Here is a 15,754-nt window from a genome sequence, read left to right as displayed (position 1 = left end):
AGTGTGCAGCAGAGATGTGGCGAGTGACGGCTGTGCTCACGCTGTGCTCCTACTGTAGGTCTATGAAGTCAAACACAGCAGCGGCGTAATGGAAAAGATCAACGCGTTCATCAGCAAACTCACAGATCCTCTCCATCCCAACCTAGAAGAGAACCGGACGCAGAAAGTCAAGCACCTCTCGTACCCGTTCTCCAGAGAAAAGCAGCATCTGTTAGTATCCGCCTCCATTCTCTAGCAGCAACACTTCTTAATGTCTGTTATACGTGCTGTTCTAGACACTCAGTCCTTTCACAGGCCTAACCCTATTCTCATGTGTGAACTACCCTTCAGGTTTGATGTAAACACAAGTATGTGTACAGACAAACACGCAGCCTTTCAAAGTTTACTCCGCTTGATAGTGTGCACCTGCCAAACACTGAACTCAACTGAACTGAACTTCAATAGGGGAGATAAGAGACACAGTCACTTGAACAGTCACTTCGGCGCCCTGAACCGGCGAACCGGCAGGGAACAACCGAACTGACCGTTCTACGACGCTCCTCGGAGGATCGTATGGGGACGCTGACACCACGGTGCCCTGAACGGTGAACCGGCAGGGAGCAACCGTTGTGGCAGCGCTGCAGAGGGCGCCGAGGAGGAACGATTTCTCGACCACCCTCAGAAGTTTGACACCATAGGCGTCAGGACTTCTTCCTAGACCAAGCCTTCTTCGATATCACAGTCCTCAGATCTTGCCTACCACTAGATGGCCTGGCCTGCGACCGCCACCCAGACCCCCCAGGTTGTGGAGGAGCCCGAGTGGCGACGCTACGTTTCTGTTGCACTCTGTGCTGTGAGGAGCTCGTAGACGGCCGTAAAATCATTAAATCAGAGCAGTCTCGGCCGTCTACGAGCTCCTCACAGCAAAGAGTGCAACAGAAACGTAGCGTCGCCACTCGGGCTCCTCCACAACCTGGGGGGTCTGTACCTCACCGAGTCTAATTAATGTCCATCACTGTTTCTGTGGATCTGTACCCATGGATGGTGTAGCTTTTAATGGTTTGGTGGGTAATGTCGGGGTATTCAGCGATGACGCTGACACGGGAGAGAGATGGCTCTCTTCAGCCTGAGGCATTGCCATGTAACCAAAATCTTTAATACCTTTAACATTGCTATAATTAGATGTCTGAGGATTAAAAACTCTGAAAGATACCGGTTTATTCCACGATTTCGACACCTCAGTGTGGAGATCGGGAAAAAACGGGAGTCCCCGACGGGGAGGCTGTGATCTAGATGGGAAATAGCGATCATCTAGTAAACTTTTCTTAGAATCACAATCAGAATCATCGGCTGGCCAGTCAATATTTAATTTAGCTACAGCTAAAACCTCCATATGCTCCTCATCACCAGAGGTATGAGCTGGCGAAGACTCATAATCCCCTGTGTCAATACTGGCAGCGTCCATTTCCTCGGAGCTGGATCGCTGCAGCATTGGTGCCTCAACCCGGGGAGAAGAAACCGCGGGCAGGCTTCCCCTTGGGCAGAGACACTGGATCCAGCAGGTGAAGGCTGAGATAGGGCGGTGCCGTCTCAAACCCCGCTGCTAGATCCATCTGCGAACCCCAAGATGCGTTTCGCCGCTGTGCCTCGGCAGGACCCGCTCCTCGGGGAGCGCGGACCGAACCGTACTCCTCAAAGAATGCCCGGCGAGAGCGGAGCATCCTCACGGACAGCAGCTTGCAGTGCTCACAGCTCCTTGGAGAACTGACTGGGCATGCTCCACTCCCAAACAAGCAGCACAAGCTGATGTGTGTCCCCACCCGTGATGTAACGAGGGCAGGGAACAACACAACGCTTGTAATCTTGCTTGCTCGCCATAGTGATATATATATATATATATATATATATATATATATATATATATATATATATATATATATTAGTGTAACTGTGACAGACAACAATAAATAGACAAAGGACAAATACAGAGAGCGCTTGCTTAAGAAACAGAAGCTGTCACGCACTGCGTTCAGGGGTGATTTATAGTTTCCTGGTCTATGACGTCACCTATGAAGTCTCGCTCATTCATTGGACTGATTATACACGTGCTTCATGACGCAACACTCGGAGGTGTTCCCACAAGCGTTTTACGCAGCGGGAGTTCCCTTGATAGGGAACTATAATAGCAGACAGGAGATTTCTAGAGATTTTAGTCAATTGTTCAGATGCCTGTATGAGAATTTGCAAAGTTACTCATAGTTAGTAGAATGACTGTTGGTGAGCATCACAATAAAGAGTTATCAGATATTAATCAGACAGTCTACTAATACTCTAATGAGAGATAGTGGACATGTAGTTGCTTACAGTTAGTAGAATCTCTACAGTGGACCTGAGAAATGAAAGTGTTGCCTTCTGTTAGCAGTGTGTACAGCAAGAGAAAGGCCAGCGTGCAGCCGAGTTTTGTTCAGGGGTTTTGAATGAGATTTCCACATGCGATCTGTGTGAATGGACCTTAAGTGACCTTTTATCTTTACAGGTTTGATTTATCCGACAGAGATTCCTTTTTCGACAGTAAAACAAGAGGTTCATTAGTAAGTATAAAGTATTGTCAGATGCACAGTATTAATGCCATATTTGATCATTTAAATGTTTTGATTTGTGCATTGTTTTAGGTGTGTGAAGTTTTGAAGAGAACCAAGTGCACAAAAGCCAAATACAGCATGGGTGAGTGACTGCGACTATGCAGCTTGACATCTATTATTATTATTTTGGGGGGGTTTAAAAATGAACAGCACCCAGTTTCAGTGCTCCATACACTTAGATGTGCATCATTGACAGCAAACGTGTAACTAACGGATCAATCCTTCTGACGTGTTGTTTAGGAATCACTAGCCTGCTCGGCAGCGGCGTTTATCTGGCTGCGTATCCACTACATGATGTGAGTATCCATCACAGAGTCTGATTAATGTCCATCACTGTTTCTGTGGATCTGTACCACACCGAGTCTGATTAATGTCCATCACTGTTTCTGTGGATCTGTACCACACCGAGTCTGATTAATGTCCATCACTGTTTCTGTGGATCTGTACCACACAGAGTCTGATTAATGTCCATCACTGTTTCTGTGGATCTGTACCACACCGAGTCTGATTAATGTCCATCACTGTTTCTGTGGATCTGTACCACACAGAGTCTGATTAATGTCCATCACTGTTTCTGTGGATCTGTACCACACTGAGTCTGATTAATGTCCATCACTGTTTCTGTGGATCTGTACCACACCGAGTCTGATTAATGTCCATCACTGTTTCTGTGGATCTGTACCACACAGAGTCTGATTAATGTCCATCACTGTTTCTGTGGATCTGTACCACACCGAGTCTGATTAATGTCCATCACTGTTTCTGTGGATCTGTACCACACAGAGTCTGATTAATGTCCATCACTGTTTCTGTGGATCTGTACCACACCGAGTCTGATTAATGTCCATCACTGTTTCTGTGGATCTGTACCACACCGTGTCTGATTAATGTCCATCATTGTTTCTGTGGATCTGTTCCACACCGAGTCTGAATAATGTCTATCACTGTTTCTGTGGATCTGTACCACACCGTGTCTGATTAATGTCCATCACTGTTTCTGTGGATCTGTACCACGCCGAGTTTGATTAATGTCCATCATTGTTTCTGTGGATCTGTACCACGCCGAGTCTGATTAATGTCCATCATTGTTTCTGTGGATCTGTACCACACCGAGTCTGATTAATGTCCATCACTGTTTCTGTGGATCTGTACCACACCGAGTCTGATTAATGTCCATCATTGTTTCTGTGGATCTGTTCCACACCAAGTCTGATTAATGTCCATCATTGTTTCTGTGGATCTGTTCCACACCAAGTCTGATTAATGTCCATCATTGTTTCTGTGGATCTGTACCACACCGTGTCTGATTAATGTCCATCATTGTTTCTGTGGATCTGTTCCACACCAAGTCTGATTAATGTCCATCACTGTTTCTGTGGATCTGTACCACACAGAGTCTGATTAATGTCCATCACTGTTTCTGTGGATCTGTACCACACCGAGTCTGATTAATGTCCATCACTGTTTCTGTGGATCTGTACCACACAGAGTCTGATTAATGTCCATCACTGTTTCTGTGGATCTGTACCACACAGAGTCTGATTAATGTCCATCACTGTTTCTGTGGATCTGTACCACACCGAGCCTGATTAATGTCCATCACTGTTTCTGTGGATCTGTACCACACCGAGTCTGATTAATGTCCATCACTGTTTCTGTGGATCTGTACCACACAGAGTCTGATTAATGTCCATCACTGTTTCTGTGGATCTGTACCACACCAAGTCTGATTAATGTCCATCACTGTTTCTGTGGATCTGTACCACACAGAGTCTGATTAATGTCCATCACTGTTTCTGTGGATCTGTACCACACCGAGTCTGATTAATGTCCATCACTGTTTCTGTGGATCTGTACCACACAGAGTCTGATTAATGTCCATCACTGTTTCTGTGGATCTGTACCACACCGAGTCTGATTAATGTCCATCACTGTTTCTGTGGATCTGTACCACACCGTGTCTGATTAATGTCCATCATTGTTTCTGTGGATCTGTTCCACACCGAGTCTGAATAATGTCTATCACTGTTTCTGTGGATCTGTACCACACCGTGTCTGATTAATGTCCATCACTGTTTCTGTGGATCTGTACCACGCCGAGTTTGATTAATGTCCATCATTGTTTCTGTGGATCTGTACCACGCCGAGTCTGATTAATGTCCATCATTGTTTCTGTGGATCTGTACCACACCGAGTCTGATTAATGTCCATCACTGTTTCTGTGGATCTGTACCACACCGAGTCTGATTAATGTCCATCATTGTTTCTGTGGATCTGTTCCACACCAAGTCTGATTAATGTCCATCATTGTTTCTGTGGATCTGTTCCACACCAAGTCTGATTAATGTCCATCATTGTTTCTGTGGATCTGTACCACACCGTGTCTGATTAATGTCCATCATTGTTTCTGTGGATCTGTTCCACACCAAGTCTGATTAATGTCCATCACTGTTTCTGTGGATCTGTACCACACCGTGTCTGATTAATGTCCATCACTGTTTCTGTGGATCTGTACCACGCCGAGTTTGATTAATGTCCATCATTGTTTCTGTGGATCTGTACCACGCCGAGTCTGATTAATGTCCATCATTGTTTCTGTGGATCTGTACCACACCGAGTCTGATTAATGTCCATCACTGTTTCTGTGGATCTGTACCACACCGAGTCTGATTAATGTCCATCATTGTTTCTGTGGATCTGTACCACACCGAGTCTGATTAATGTCCATCACTGTTTCTGTGGATCTGTACCACACCGTGTCTGATTAATGTCCATCATTGTTTCTGTGGATCTGTTCCACACCGAGTCTGAATAATGTCCATCACTGTTTCTGTGGATCTGTACCTCACCGTGTCTGATTAATGTCCATCACTGTTTCTGTGGATCTGTACCACGCCGAGTTTGATTAATGTCCATCACTGTTTCTGTGGATCTGTCCATCACTGTTTCTGTGGATCTGTACCACACCGTGTCTGAATAATGTCCATCACTGTTTCTGTGGATCTGTACCTCACCGTGTCTGATTAATGTCCATCATTGTTTCTGTGGATCTGTACCACACCGAGTCTGATTAATGTCCATCACTGTTTCTGTGGATCTGTACCACACCGTGTCTGATTAATGTCCATCACTGTTTCTGTGGATCTGTACCACACCGAGTCTGATTAATGTCCATCACTGTTTCTGTGGATCTGTACCTCACCGTGTCTGATTAATGTCCATCACTGTTTCTGTGGATCTGTACCACGCCGAGTTTGATTAATGTCCATCACTGTTTCTGTGGATCTGTCCATCACTGTTTCTGTGGATCTGTACCACACCGTGTCTGATTAATGTCCATCATTGTTTCTGTGGATCTGTACCACACCGAGTCTGATTAATGTCCATCACTGTTTCTGTGGATCTGTCCATCACTGTTTCTGTGGATCTGTTGCACACCGAGTCTGATTAATGTCCATCACTGTTTCTGTGGATCTGTCCATCACTGTTTCTGTGGATCTGTACCACACCGAGTCTGATTAATGTCCATCACTGTTTCTGTGGATCTGTCCATCACTGTTTCTGTGGATCTGTACCACACCGAGTCTGATTAATGTCCATCACTGTTTCTGTGGATCTGTACCACACCGAGTCTGATTAATGTCCATCACTGTTTCTGTGGATCTGTACCACACCGTGTCTGATTAATGTCCATCACTGTTTCTGTGGATCTGTACCACACCGTGTCTGATTAATGTCCATCACTGTTTCTGTGGATCTGTACCACACCGTGTCTGATTAATGTCCATCACTGTTTCTGTGGATCTGTACCACACCGTGTCTGATTAATGTCCATCACTGTTTCTGTGGATCTGTCCATCACTGTTTCTGTGGATCTGTTCCACACCGAGTCTGATTAATGTCCATCACTGTTTCTGTGGATCTGTACCACACTATGTCTGATTAATGTCCATCACTGTTTCTGTGGATCTGTCCATCACTGTTTCTGTGGATTTGTACCACACCGAGTCTGATTAATGTCTATCACTGTTTCTGTGGATCTGTACCACACCGAGTCTGATTAATGTCCATCACTGTTTCTGTGGATCTGTACCACACCGTGTCTGATTAATGTCCATCACTGTTTCTGTGGATCTGTACCACACCGAGTCTGATTAATGTCCATCACTGTTTCTGTGGATCTGTACCACACCGAGTCTGATTAATGTCCATTACTGTTTCTGTGGATCTGTACCACACCGAGTCTGATTAATGTCCATCACTGTTTCTGTGGATCTGTACCACACCGAGTCTGATTAATGTCCATCACTGTTTCTGTGGATCTGTACCACACCGTGTCTGATTAATGTCCATCACTGTTTCTGTGGATCTGTACCACACCGAGTCTGATTAATGTCCATCACTGTTTCTGTGGATCTGTACCACACCGAGTCTGATTAATGTCCATCACTGTTTCTGTGGATCTGTACCACACCGAGTCTGATTAATGTCCATCACTGTTTCTGTGGATCTGTACCTCACCGAGTGTGATTAATGTCCATCACTGTTTCTGTGGATCTGTACCACACCGAGTGTGATTAATGTCCATCACTGTTTCTGTGGATCTGTACCACACCGAGTCTGATTAATGTCCATCACTGTTTCTGTGGATCTGTACCACACAGAGTCTGATTAATGTCCATCACTGTTTCTGTGGATCTGTACCACACCGTGTCTGATTAATGTCCATCACTGTTTCTGTGGATCTGTCCATCACTGTTTCTGTGGATCTGTACCACACCGTGTCTGATTAATGTCCATCACTGTTTCTGTGGATCTGTCCATCACTGTTTCTGTGGATCTGTACCACACCGAGTCTGATTAATGTCCATCACTGTTTCTGTGGATCTGTACCACACAGAGTCTGATTAATGTCCATCACTGTTTCTGTGGATCTGTACCACACCGAGTCTGATTAATGTCCATCCCTGTTTCTGTGGATCTGTACCACACCGAGTCTGATTAATGTCCATCACTGTTTCTGTGGATCTGTACCACACCGTGTCTGATTAATGTCCATCACTGTTTCTGTGGATCTGTACCACACCGTGTCTGATTAATGTCCATCACTGTTTCTGTGGATCTGTCCATCACTGTTTCTGTGGATCTGTACCACACCGAGTCTGATTAATGTCCATCACTGTTTCTGTGGATCTGTACCACACCGAGTCTGATTAATGTCCATCACTGTTTCTGTGGATCTGTACCACACCGAGTCTGATTAATGTCCATCCCTGTTTCTGTGGATCTGTACCACACCGAGTCTGATTAATGTCCATCACTGTTTCTGTGGATCTGTACCACACCGAGTCTGATTAATGTCCATCACTGTTTCTGTGGATCTGTTCCACACCGAGTTTGATTAATGTCCATCATTGTTTCTGTGGATCTGTACCTCACCGAGTCTGATTAATGTTCATCACTGTTTCTGTGGATCTGTACCACACTGAGTCTGATTAATGTCCATAACTATTTCTGTGGATCTGTACCTCACCAAGTCTGATTAATGTCCATCACTGTTTCTGTGGATCTGTCCATCACTGTTTCTGTGGATTTGTCCATCTCTGTTTCTGTGGATCTGTACCACACCGAGTCTGATTAATGTCCATCACTGTTTCTGTGGATCTGTCCATCTCTGTTTCTGTGGATCTGTACCACACCGAGTCTGATTAATGTCCATCACTGTTTCTGTGGATCTGTACCACACCGAGTCTGATTAATGTCCATCACTGTTTCTGTGGATCTGTACCACACTGAGTCTGATTAATGTCCATCACTGTTTCTGTGGATCTGTACCACACCGAGTCTGATTAATGTCCATCACTGTTTCTGTGGATCTGTCCATCACTGTTTCTGTGGATTTGTCCCACACCGAGTCTGATTAATGTCCATCACTGTTTCTGTGGATCTGTCCATCTCTGTTTCTGTGGATCTGTCCATCACTGTTTCTGTGGATCTGTACCACACTGAGTCTGATTAATGTCCATCACTGTTTCTGTGGATCTGTACCACACCGAGTCTGATTAATGTCCTTCAATGTTTCTGTGGATCTGTACCACACCGTGTCTGATTAATGTCCATCACTGTTTCTCTGGATCTGTCCATCTCTGTTTCTGTGGATCTGTACCACACTGAGTCTGATTAATGTCCATCACTTTTTCTGTGGATCTGTCCATCACTGTTTCTGTGGATCTGTACCACACTGAGTCTGATTAATGTCCATCACTTTTTCTGTGGATCTGTCCATCACTGTTTCTGTGGATCTGTACCACACTGAGTCTGATTAATGTCCATCACTTTTTCTGTGGATCTGTCCATCACTGTTTCTGTGGATCTGTACCACACTGAGTCTGATTAATGTCCATCACTTTTTCTGTGGATCTGTCCATCACTGTTTCTGTGGATCTGTACCACACTGAGTCTGATTAATGTCCATCACTTTTTCTGTGGATCTGTCCATCACTGTTTCTGTGGATTTGTACCACACCGAGTCTGATTAATGTCCATCACTGTTTCTGTGGATCTGTCCATCTCTGTTTCTGTGGATCTGTCCATCATTGTTTCTGTGGATCTGTCCATCACTGTTTCTGTGGATCTGTACCACACCGAGTCTGATTAATGTCCATCATTGTTTCTGTGGATTTGTACCACACCGAGTCTGATTAATGTCCATCACTGTTTCTGTGGATCTGTCCATCTCTGTTTCTGTGGATCTGTCCATCACTGTTTCTGTGGATCTGTACCACACTGAGTCTGATTAATGTCCATCACTGTTTCTGTGGATCTGTCCATCACTGTTTCTGTGGATCTGTACCACACTGAGTCTGATTAATGTCCATCACTTTTTCTGTGGATCTGTCCATCACTGTTTCTGTGGATCTGTACCACACTGAGTCTGATTAATGTCCATCACTTTTTCTGTGGATCTGTCCATCACTGTTTCTGTGGATTTGTACCACACTGAGTCTGATTAATGTCCATCACTGTTTCTGTGGATCTGTCCATCTCTGTTTCTGTGGATCTGTACCACACCGAGTCTGATTAATGTCCATCACTGTTTCTCTGGATCTGTCCATCTCTGTTTCTGTGGATCTGTACCACACTGAGTCTGATTAATGTCCATCACTTTTTCTGTGGATCTGTCCATCACTGTTTCTGTGGATCTGTACCACACTGAGTCTGATTAATGTCCATCACTTTTTCTGTGGATCTGTCCATCACTGTTTTTTGGATCTGTACCACACTGAGTCTGATTAATGTCCATCACTGTTTCTGTGGATCTGTCCATCTCTGTTTCTGTGGATCTGTCCATCATTGTTTCTGTGGATCTGTCCATCACTGTTTCTGTGGATCTGTACCACACCGAGTCTGATTAATGTCCATCACTGTTTCTGTGGATTTGTACCACACCGAGTCTGATTAATGTCCATCACTGTTTCTGTGGATCTGTCCATCTCTGTTTCTGTGGATCTGTCCATCACTGTTTCTGTGGATCTGTACCACACTGAGTCTGATTAATGTCCATCACTGTTTCTGTGGATCTGTACCACACCGAGTCAGATTAATGTCCATCACTGTTTCTGTGGATCTGTCCATCACTGTTTCTGTGGATCTGTACCACACCGAGTCTGATTAATGTCCATCACTGTTTCTGTGGATTTGTACCACACCGAGTCTGATTAATGTCCATCACTGTTTCTGTGGATCTGTCCATCACTGTTTCTGTGGATCTGTCCATCACTGTTTCTGTGGATCTGTCCATCACTGTTTCTGTAGATCTGTACCACACCGAGTCTGATTAATGTCCATCACTGTTTCTGTGGATCTGTACCACACCGAGTCTGATTAATGTCCATCATTGTGTCTGTGGATCTGTCCATCACTGTTTCTGTGGATCTGTCCATCACTGTTTCTGTGGATCTGTCCATCACTGTTTCTGTGGATCTGTCCATCACTGTTTCTGTAGATCTGTACCACACCGAGTCTGATTAATGTCCATCATTGTGTCTGTGGATCTGTCCATCACTGTTTCTGTGGATCTGTCCATCACTGTTTCTGTGGATCTGTACCACACTGAGTCTGATTAATGTCCATCACTGTTTCTGTGGATCTGTCCATCACTGTTTCTGTGGATCTGTACCACACCGAGTCTGATTAATGTCCATCACTGTTTCTGTGGATCTGTCCATCACTGTTTCTGTAGATCTGTACCACACCGTGTCTGATTAATGTCCATCATTGTGTCTGTGGATCTGTCCATCACTGTTTCTGTAGATCTGTACCACACCGAGTCTGATTAATGTCCATCACTGTTTCTGTGGATCTGTACCACACCGAGTCTGATTAATGTCCATCACTGTTTCTGTAGATCTGTACCACACCGAGTCTGATTAATGTCCATCACTGTTTCTGTAGATCTGTACCTCACCGAGTCTGATTAATGTCCATCACTGTTTCTGTAGATCTGTACCACACCGAGTCTGATTAATGTCCATCACTGTTTCTGTGGATCTGTCCATCACTGATTCTGTGGATCTGTACCACACCGAGTCTGATTAATGTCCATCACTGTTTCTGTGGATCTGTACCACACCGTGTCTGATTAATGTCCATCACTGTTTCTGTGGATCTGTACCACACCGTGTCTGATTAATGTCCATCACTGTTTCTTTGGATCTGTACCACACCGAGTCTGATTAATGTCCATCACTGTTTCTGTAGATCTGTACCTCACAGAGTCTGATTAATGTCCATCACTGTTTCTGTGGATCTGTACCACACCGAGTCTGATTAATGTCCATCACTGTTTCTGTAGATCTGTACCTCACCGAGTCTGATTAATGTCCATCACTGTTTCTGTGGATCTGTCCATCACTGATTCTTTGGATCTGTACCACACCGAGTCTGATTAATGTCCATCACTGATTCTGTGGATCTGTACCACACTGAGTCTGATTAATGTCCATCACTGTTTCTGTGGATCTGTACCACACCGAGTGTGATTAATGTCCATCACTGTTTCTGTGGATTTGTTCCACACCGAGTCTGATTAATGTCCATCACTGTTTCTGTGGATCTGTACCACACCGTGTCTGATTAATGTCCATCACTGTTTCTGTGGATCTGTACCACACTGAGTCTGATTAATGTCCATCACTGTTTCTGTGGATCTGTACCACACCGAGTGTGATTAATGTCCATCACTGTTTCTGTGGATCTGTACCACACCGAGTGTGATTAATGTCCATCACTGATTCTGTGGATCTGTACCACACCGAGTCTGATTAATGTCCATCACTGTTTCTGTGGATTTGTTCCACACCGAGTCTGATTAATGTCCATCACTGTTTCTGTGGATCTGTACCACACTGTGTCTGATTAATGTCCATCACTGTTTCTGTGGATCTGTCCATCACTGTTTCTGTGGATTTGTTCCACACCGAGTCTGATTAATGTCCATCACTGTTTCTGTGGATCTGTCCATCACTGTTTCTGTGGATTTGTTCCACACCGAGTCTGATTAATGTCCATCACTGTTTCTGTGCATCTGTTCATCACTGTTTCTGTGGATTTGTACCACACCGAGTCTGATTAATGTCCATCACTGTTTCTGTGGATCTGTACCACACCGTGTCTGATTAATGTCCATCACTGTTTCTGTGGATTTGTACCACACCGAGTCTGATTAATGTCCATCACTGTTTCTGTGGATTTGTACCACACCGAGTCTGATTAATGTCCATCACTGTTTCTGTGGATTTGTACCACACCGAGTCTGATTAATGTCCATCACTGTTTCTGTGGATCTGTACCACACCGAGTCTGATTAATGTCCATCACTGTTTCTGTGGATCTGTACCACACCGAGTCTGATTAATGTCCATCACTGTTTCTGTGGATCTGTAGCACACCGAGTCTGATTAATGTCCATCACTGTTTCTGTGGATCTGTACCACACCGAGTCTGATTAATGTCCATCACTGTTTCTGTGGATCTGTACCTAGCCGAGTCTGATTAATGTCCATCACTGTTTCTGTGGATCTGTACCACACAGAGTCTGATTCATGTCCATCACTGTTTCTGTGGATCTGTACCTCACCGAGTCTGATTAATGTCCATCACTGTTTCTGTGGATCTGTCCATCACTGTTTCTGTGGATCTGTACCACACCGAGTCTGATTAATGTCCATCACTGTTTCTGTGGATCTGTACCACACCGAGTCTGATTAATGTCCATCACTGTTTCTGTGGATCTGTACCACACCGAGTCTGATTAATGTCCATCACTGTTTCTGTGGATCTGTACCACACCGAGTCTGATTAATGTCCATCACTGTTTCTGTGGATCTGTACCTAGCCGAGTCTGATTAATGTCCATCACTGTTTCTGTGGATCTGTCCATCACTGTTTTTGTGGATCTGTACCACACAGAGTCTGATTAATGTTCATCACTGTTTCTGTGGATTTGTACCACACCGAGTCTGATTAATGTCCATCACTGTTTCTGTGGATCTGTACCACACCGTGTCTGATTAATGTCCATCACTGTTTCTGTGGATCTGTCCATCACTGTTTCTGTGGATCTGTACCACACCGAGTCTGATTAATGTCCATCACTGTTTCTGTGGATCTGTACCTCACCGAGTCTGATTAATGTCCATCACTGTTTCTGTGGATTTGTACCACACCGAGTCTGATTAATGTCCATCACTGTTTCTGTGGATCTGTTCCACAACGAGTCTGATTAATGGATGCATGGATCTATGAGTAGCACTGGAACGATCTTTAGGATCTGATGGACTATTTTCTTCTCCATCAGGGTGATGTTGAAGGGGAAAACGCCGAGCCTAATGACCGGAAGGTGAGTTCCAGTGCGGTGTACCTCCTGACCTCTGAGTGAACGGGGGAAAGGACAGTTGAACAGCAGACAGTGTGATGTGATGGTGAAGAGTGTTTCTGCTGTATTTCAGCTGCTGTATGAAGAGTGGGCGAGCTACAGCGTCTTCTACAAGTACCAGCCCATCGGCTTGATCCGGTACACCTCAGACTCTCTCGCACAGCTGTCCGCGCTGGAGCTGCATTAGTAATCTCTCGCTTGTCCCGCAGGAAGTACTTCGGGGAGAAGATCGGACTCTACTTTGCTTGGCTTGGGGTTTATACCCAGATGCTGATCCCTGCCTCCTTAGTGGGCGTCTTTGTGTTCCTCTATGGATGCGTTACTGTTGATGACGACATTCCCAGGTCAGTGGCCAATCACAACGCACAACACACGCATATGCATTTATTAACATTAACTGTAAAAGAAAGCTGCGTTATAATTGCGTTACCATAAAGTGGAATTACTCTCAAACAGAAGATGACAAATGTCAGGATTTCTGAAGTAAAATGGATCACCTTATTTTGGGTACAGATTAAATAACATATCATTAAGTATGATACAATTAAAGGACAGCAGAACACACGCTGTGCATTTTAACCCAGCAGTTTCAAACTTAACCCAATGTCAGCTTATAACGACTAAAAACTGGGTTAGTGCTGAGTAGATTACTGAAAGATACCAAGCGGCACCCTCCCTGTCTCTCTCTTGAATCAACACAGAAGTGACTTACATGTACATGTAGTTCATTAATATTACTCAGTACTTACTCCAGTAAGTACCATGTAACTATGTCTCCTAAATAAAGTGTAACCGTGGAATCTGATAACGTAATCCAGATTACATGTAACCAGTTACTACCCAGCACTGTATATTGCTAAACAATTCATTTAGTCTATTTAGAAACCCAACACTTTTAAAAATAACTCAACAAAGGTAGAACCCAGCAGTCTGAGTAAAAAATAACCCAGCACATTTTAGAGTATAGTTTCCACAAAACATCTTTGACAAGTTCTATTTTAATAACTGGAACTGCTATTAACTCATGTCTCAGTAAAGCTCAGTTCTTCAACAGTTTTCTTTCTTTGTGACGCCAGAAATACTGCTGGGTAATAAAGTGCGAGCCCCCATCCTGAGCTAAAGCCTCAAACTGCTCAAGAGGAAGTTCATTCGCTGAGAAAGAGCATATAAAACCAAACATCTGTCTGAAAGTCCCTCTGGAGTTCGTCTCTGTCAGGATATTATGACAGCCTGAAAAGAGCCTGCTGGAACTGATCCTGCGCTTTTATCCAGAATCTACACCTAAAATAGTTTCATTTAAATGATGCTTTGATAGTTTTTGTACATGAGAGTGCAGGAGAGAATGGGAGTTGGAAATTGATTAACCTTCAGAAAATGACCGTAATGAGATGAAATGTATTCGAGTATGTAATAAACCGGCTGAAGCTGAACTGGATCAGGAGTGTGAGTGTCTCTTCTGTGTGCAGCATGGAGATCTGTGACCAGCGCAGGAACATCACCATGTGTCCGCTGTGTGACCGCGTGTGCAGCTACTGGAACCTGAGCACGGCGTGTGGGACGGCCCGCGCCAGCCACCTGTTCGACAACCCCGCCACCGTCTTCTTCTCCATCTTCATGGCGCTGTGGGGTGAGCTCCTGAGATCCAGAGATCCTGAGATCCCGAGATCCCGAGATCTTGACATCCTTAGATCCAGAGATCCAGAGATCCCGAGATCCCGAGATCTTGACATCCTTAGATCCCGAGATCCTGAGATCTTGACATCCTTAGATCCAGAGATCTTGACATCCTTAGATCCCGAGATCCCGAGATCTTGACATCCTTAGATCCCGAGATCCTGAGATCTTGACATCCTTAGATATCGAGATCCCGAGATCTTGACATCCTTAGATCCTGAGATCCTGAGATCCTGAGATCCTGAGATCCAGAGATCCCGGGATCCTGACATCTCGAGATACTGACATCCAAAGATCCCGGGATCCTGACATCTCGAGATCCTGAGATCCAGAGATCCTGACATCCCGAGATCCCGAGATACTGACATCCCGAGATCCTGAGGTCCCGAGATCCTGAGATCCCGAGATCCTGACATCCCGAGATCCCGAGATACTGACATCCCGAGATACTGACATCCCGAGATCCCGAGATACTGACATCCCGAGATCCTGTCATCCCGAGATCCCGAGATACTGACATCCC

At 44.7% G+C, this 15,754-nt stretch overlaps 1 protein-coding gene across 3 annotated transcripts in view; it reads left to right on the top strand.

Annotated features, from left to right (window-relative positions):
* ano1b (anoctamin 1, calcium activated chloride channel b) overlaps positions 1–15,754 on the top strand; it is a 49,793-nt gene that overhangs the window by 16,138 nt on the left and 17,901 nt on the right. For all 3 annotated transcript variants that reach the window (XM_079603484.1, XM_079603483.1, XM_079603482.1), the window contains 8 exons: positions 59–210; positions 2,516–2,570; positions 2,652–2,703; positions 2,862–2,917; positions 13,480–13,521; positions 13,631–13,695; positions 13,767–13,901; positions 15,024–15,184. In XM_079603484.1, the coding sequence (XP_079459610.1) occupies positions 59–210; positions 2,516–2,570; positions 2,652–2,703; positions 2,862–2,917; positions 13,480–13,521; positions 13,631–13,695; positions 13,767–13,901; positions 15,024–15,184 (718 nt within the window). The remainder of the gene's footprint in view (positions 1–58; positions 211–2,515; positions 2,571–2,651; positions 2,704–2,861; positions 2,918–13,479; positions 13,522–13,630; positions 13,696–13,766; positions 13,902–15,023; positions 15,185–15,754) is intronic.

The sequence above is a fragment of the Phoxinus phoxinus genome (genome assembly GCF_949152265.1).
Source record: "Phoxinus phoxinus genome assembly, chromosome: 25".
Lineage (NCBI taxonomy): Eukaryota > Metazoa > Chordata > Actinopteri > Cypriniformes > Leuciscidae > Phoxinus > Phoxinus phoxinus.
This window is presented reverse-complemented; position numbering and strand designations above follow the sequence as displayed.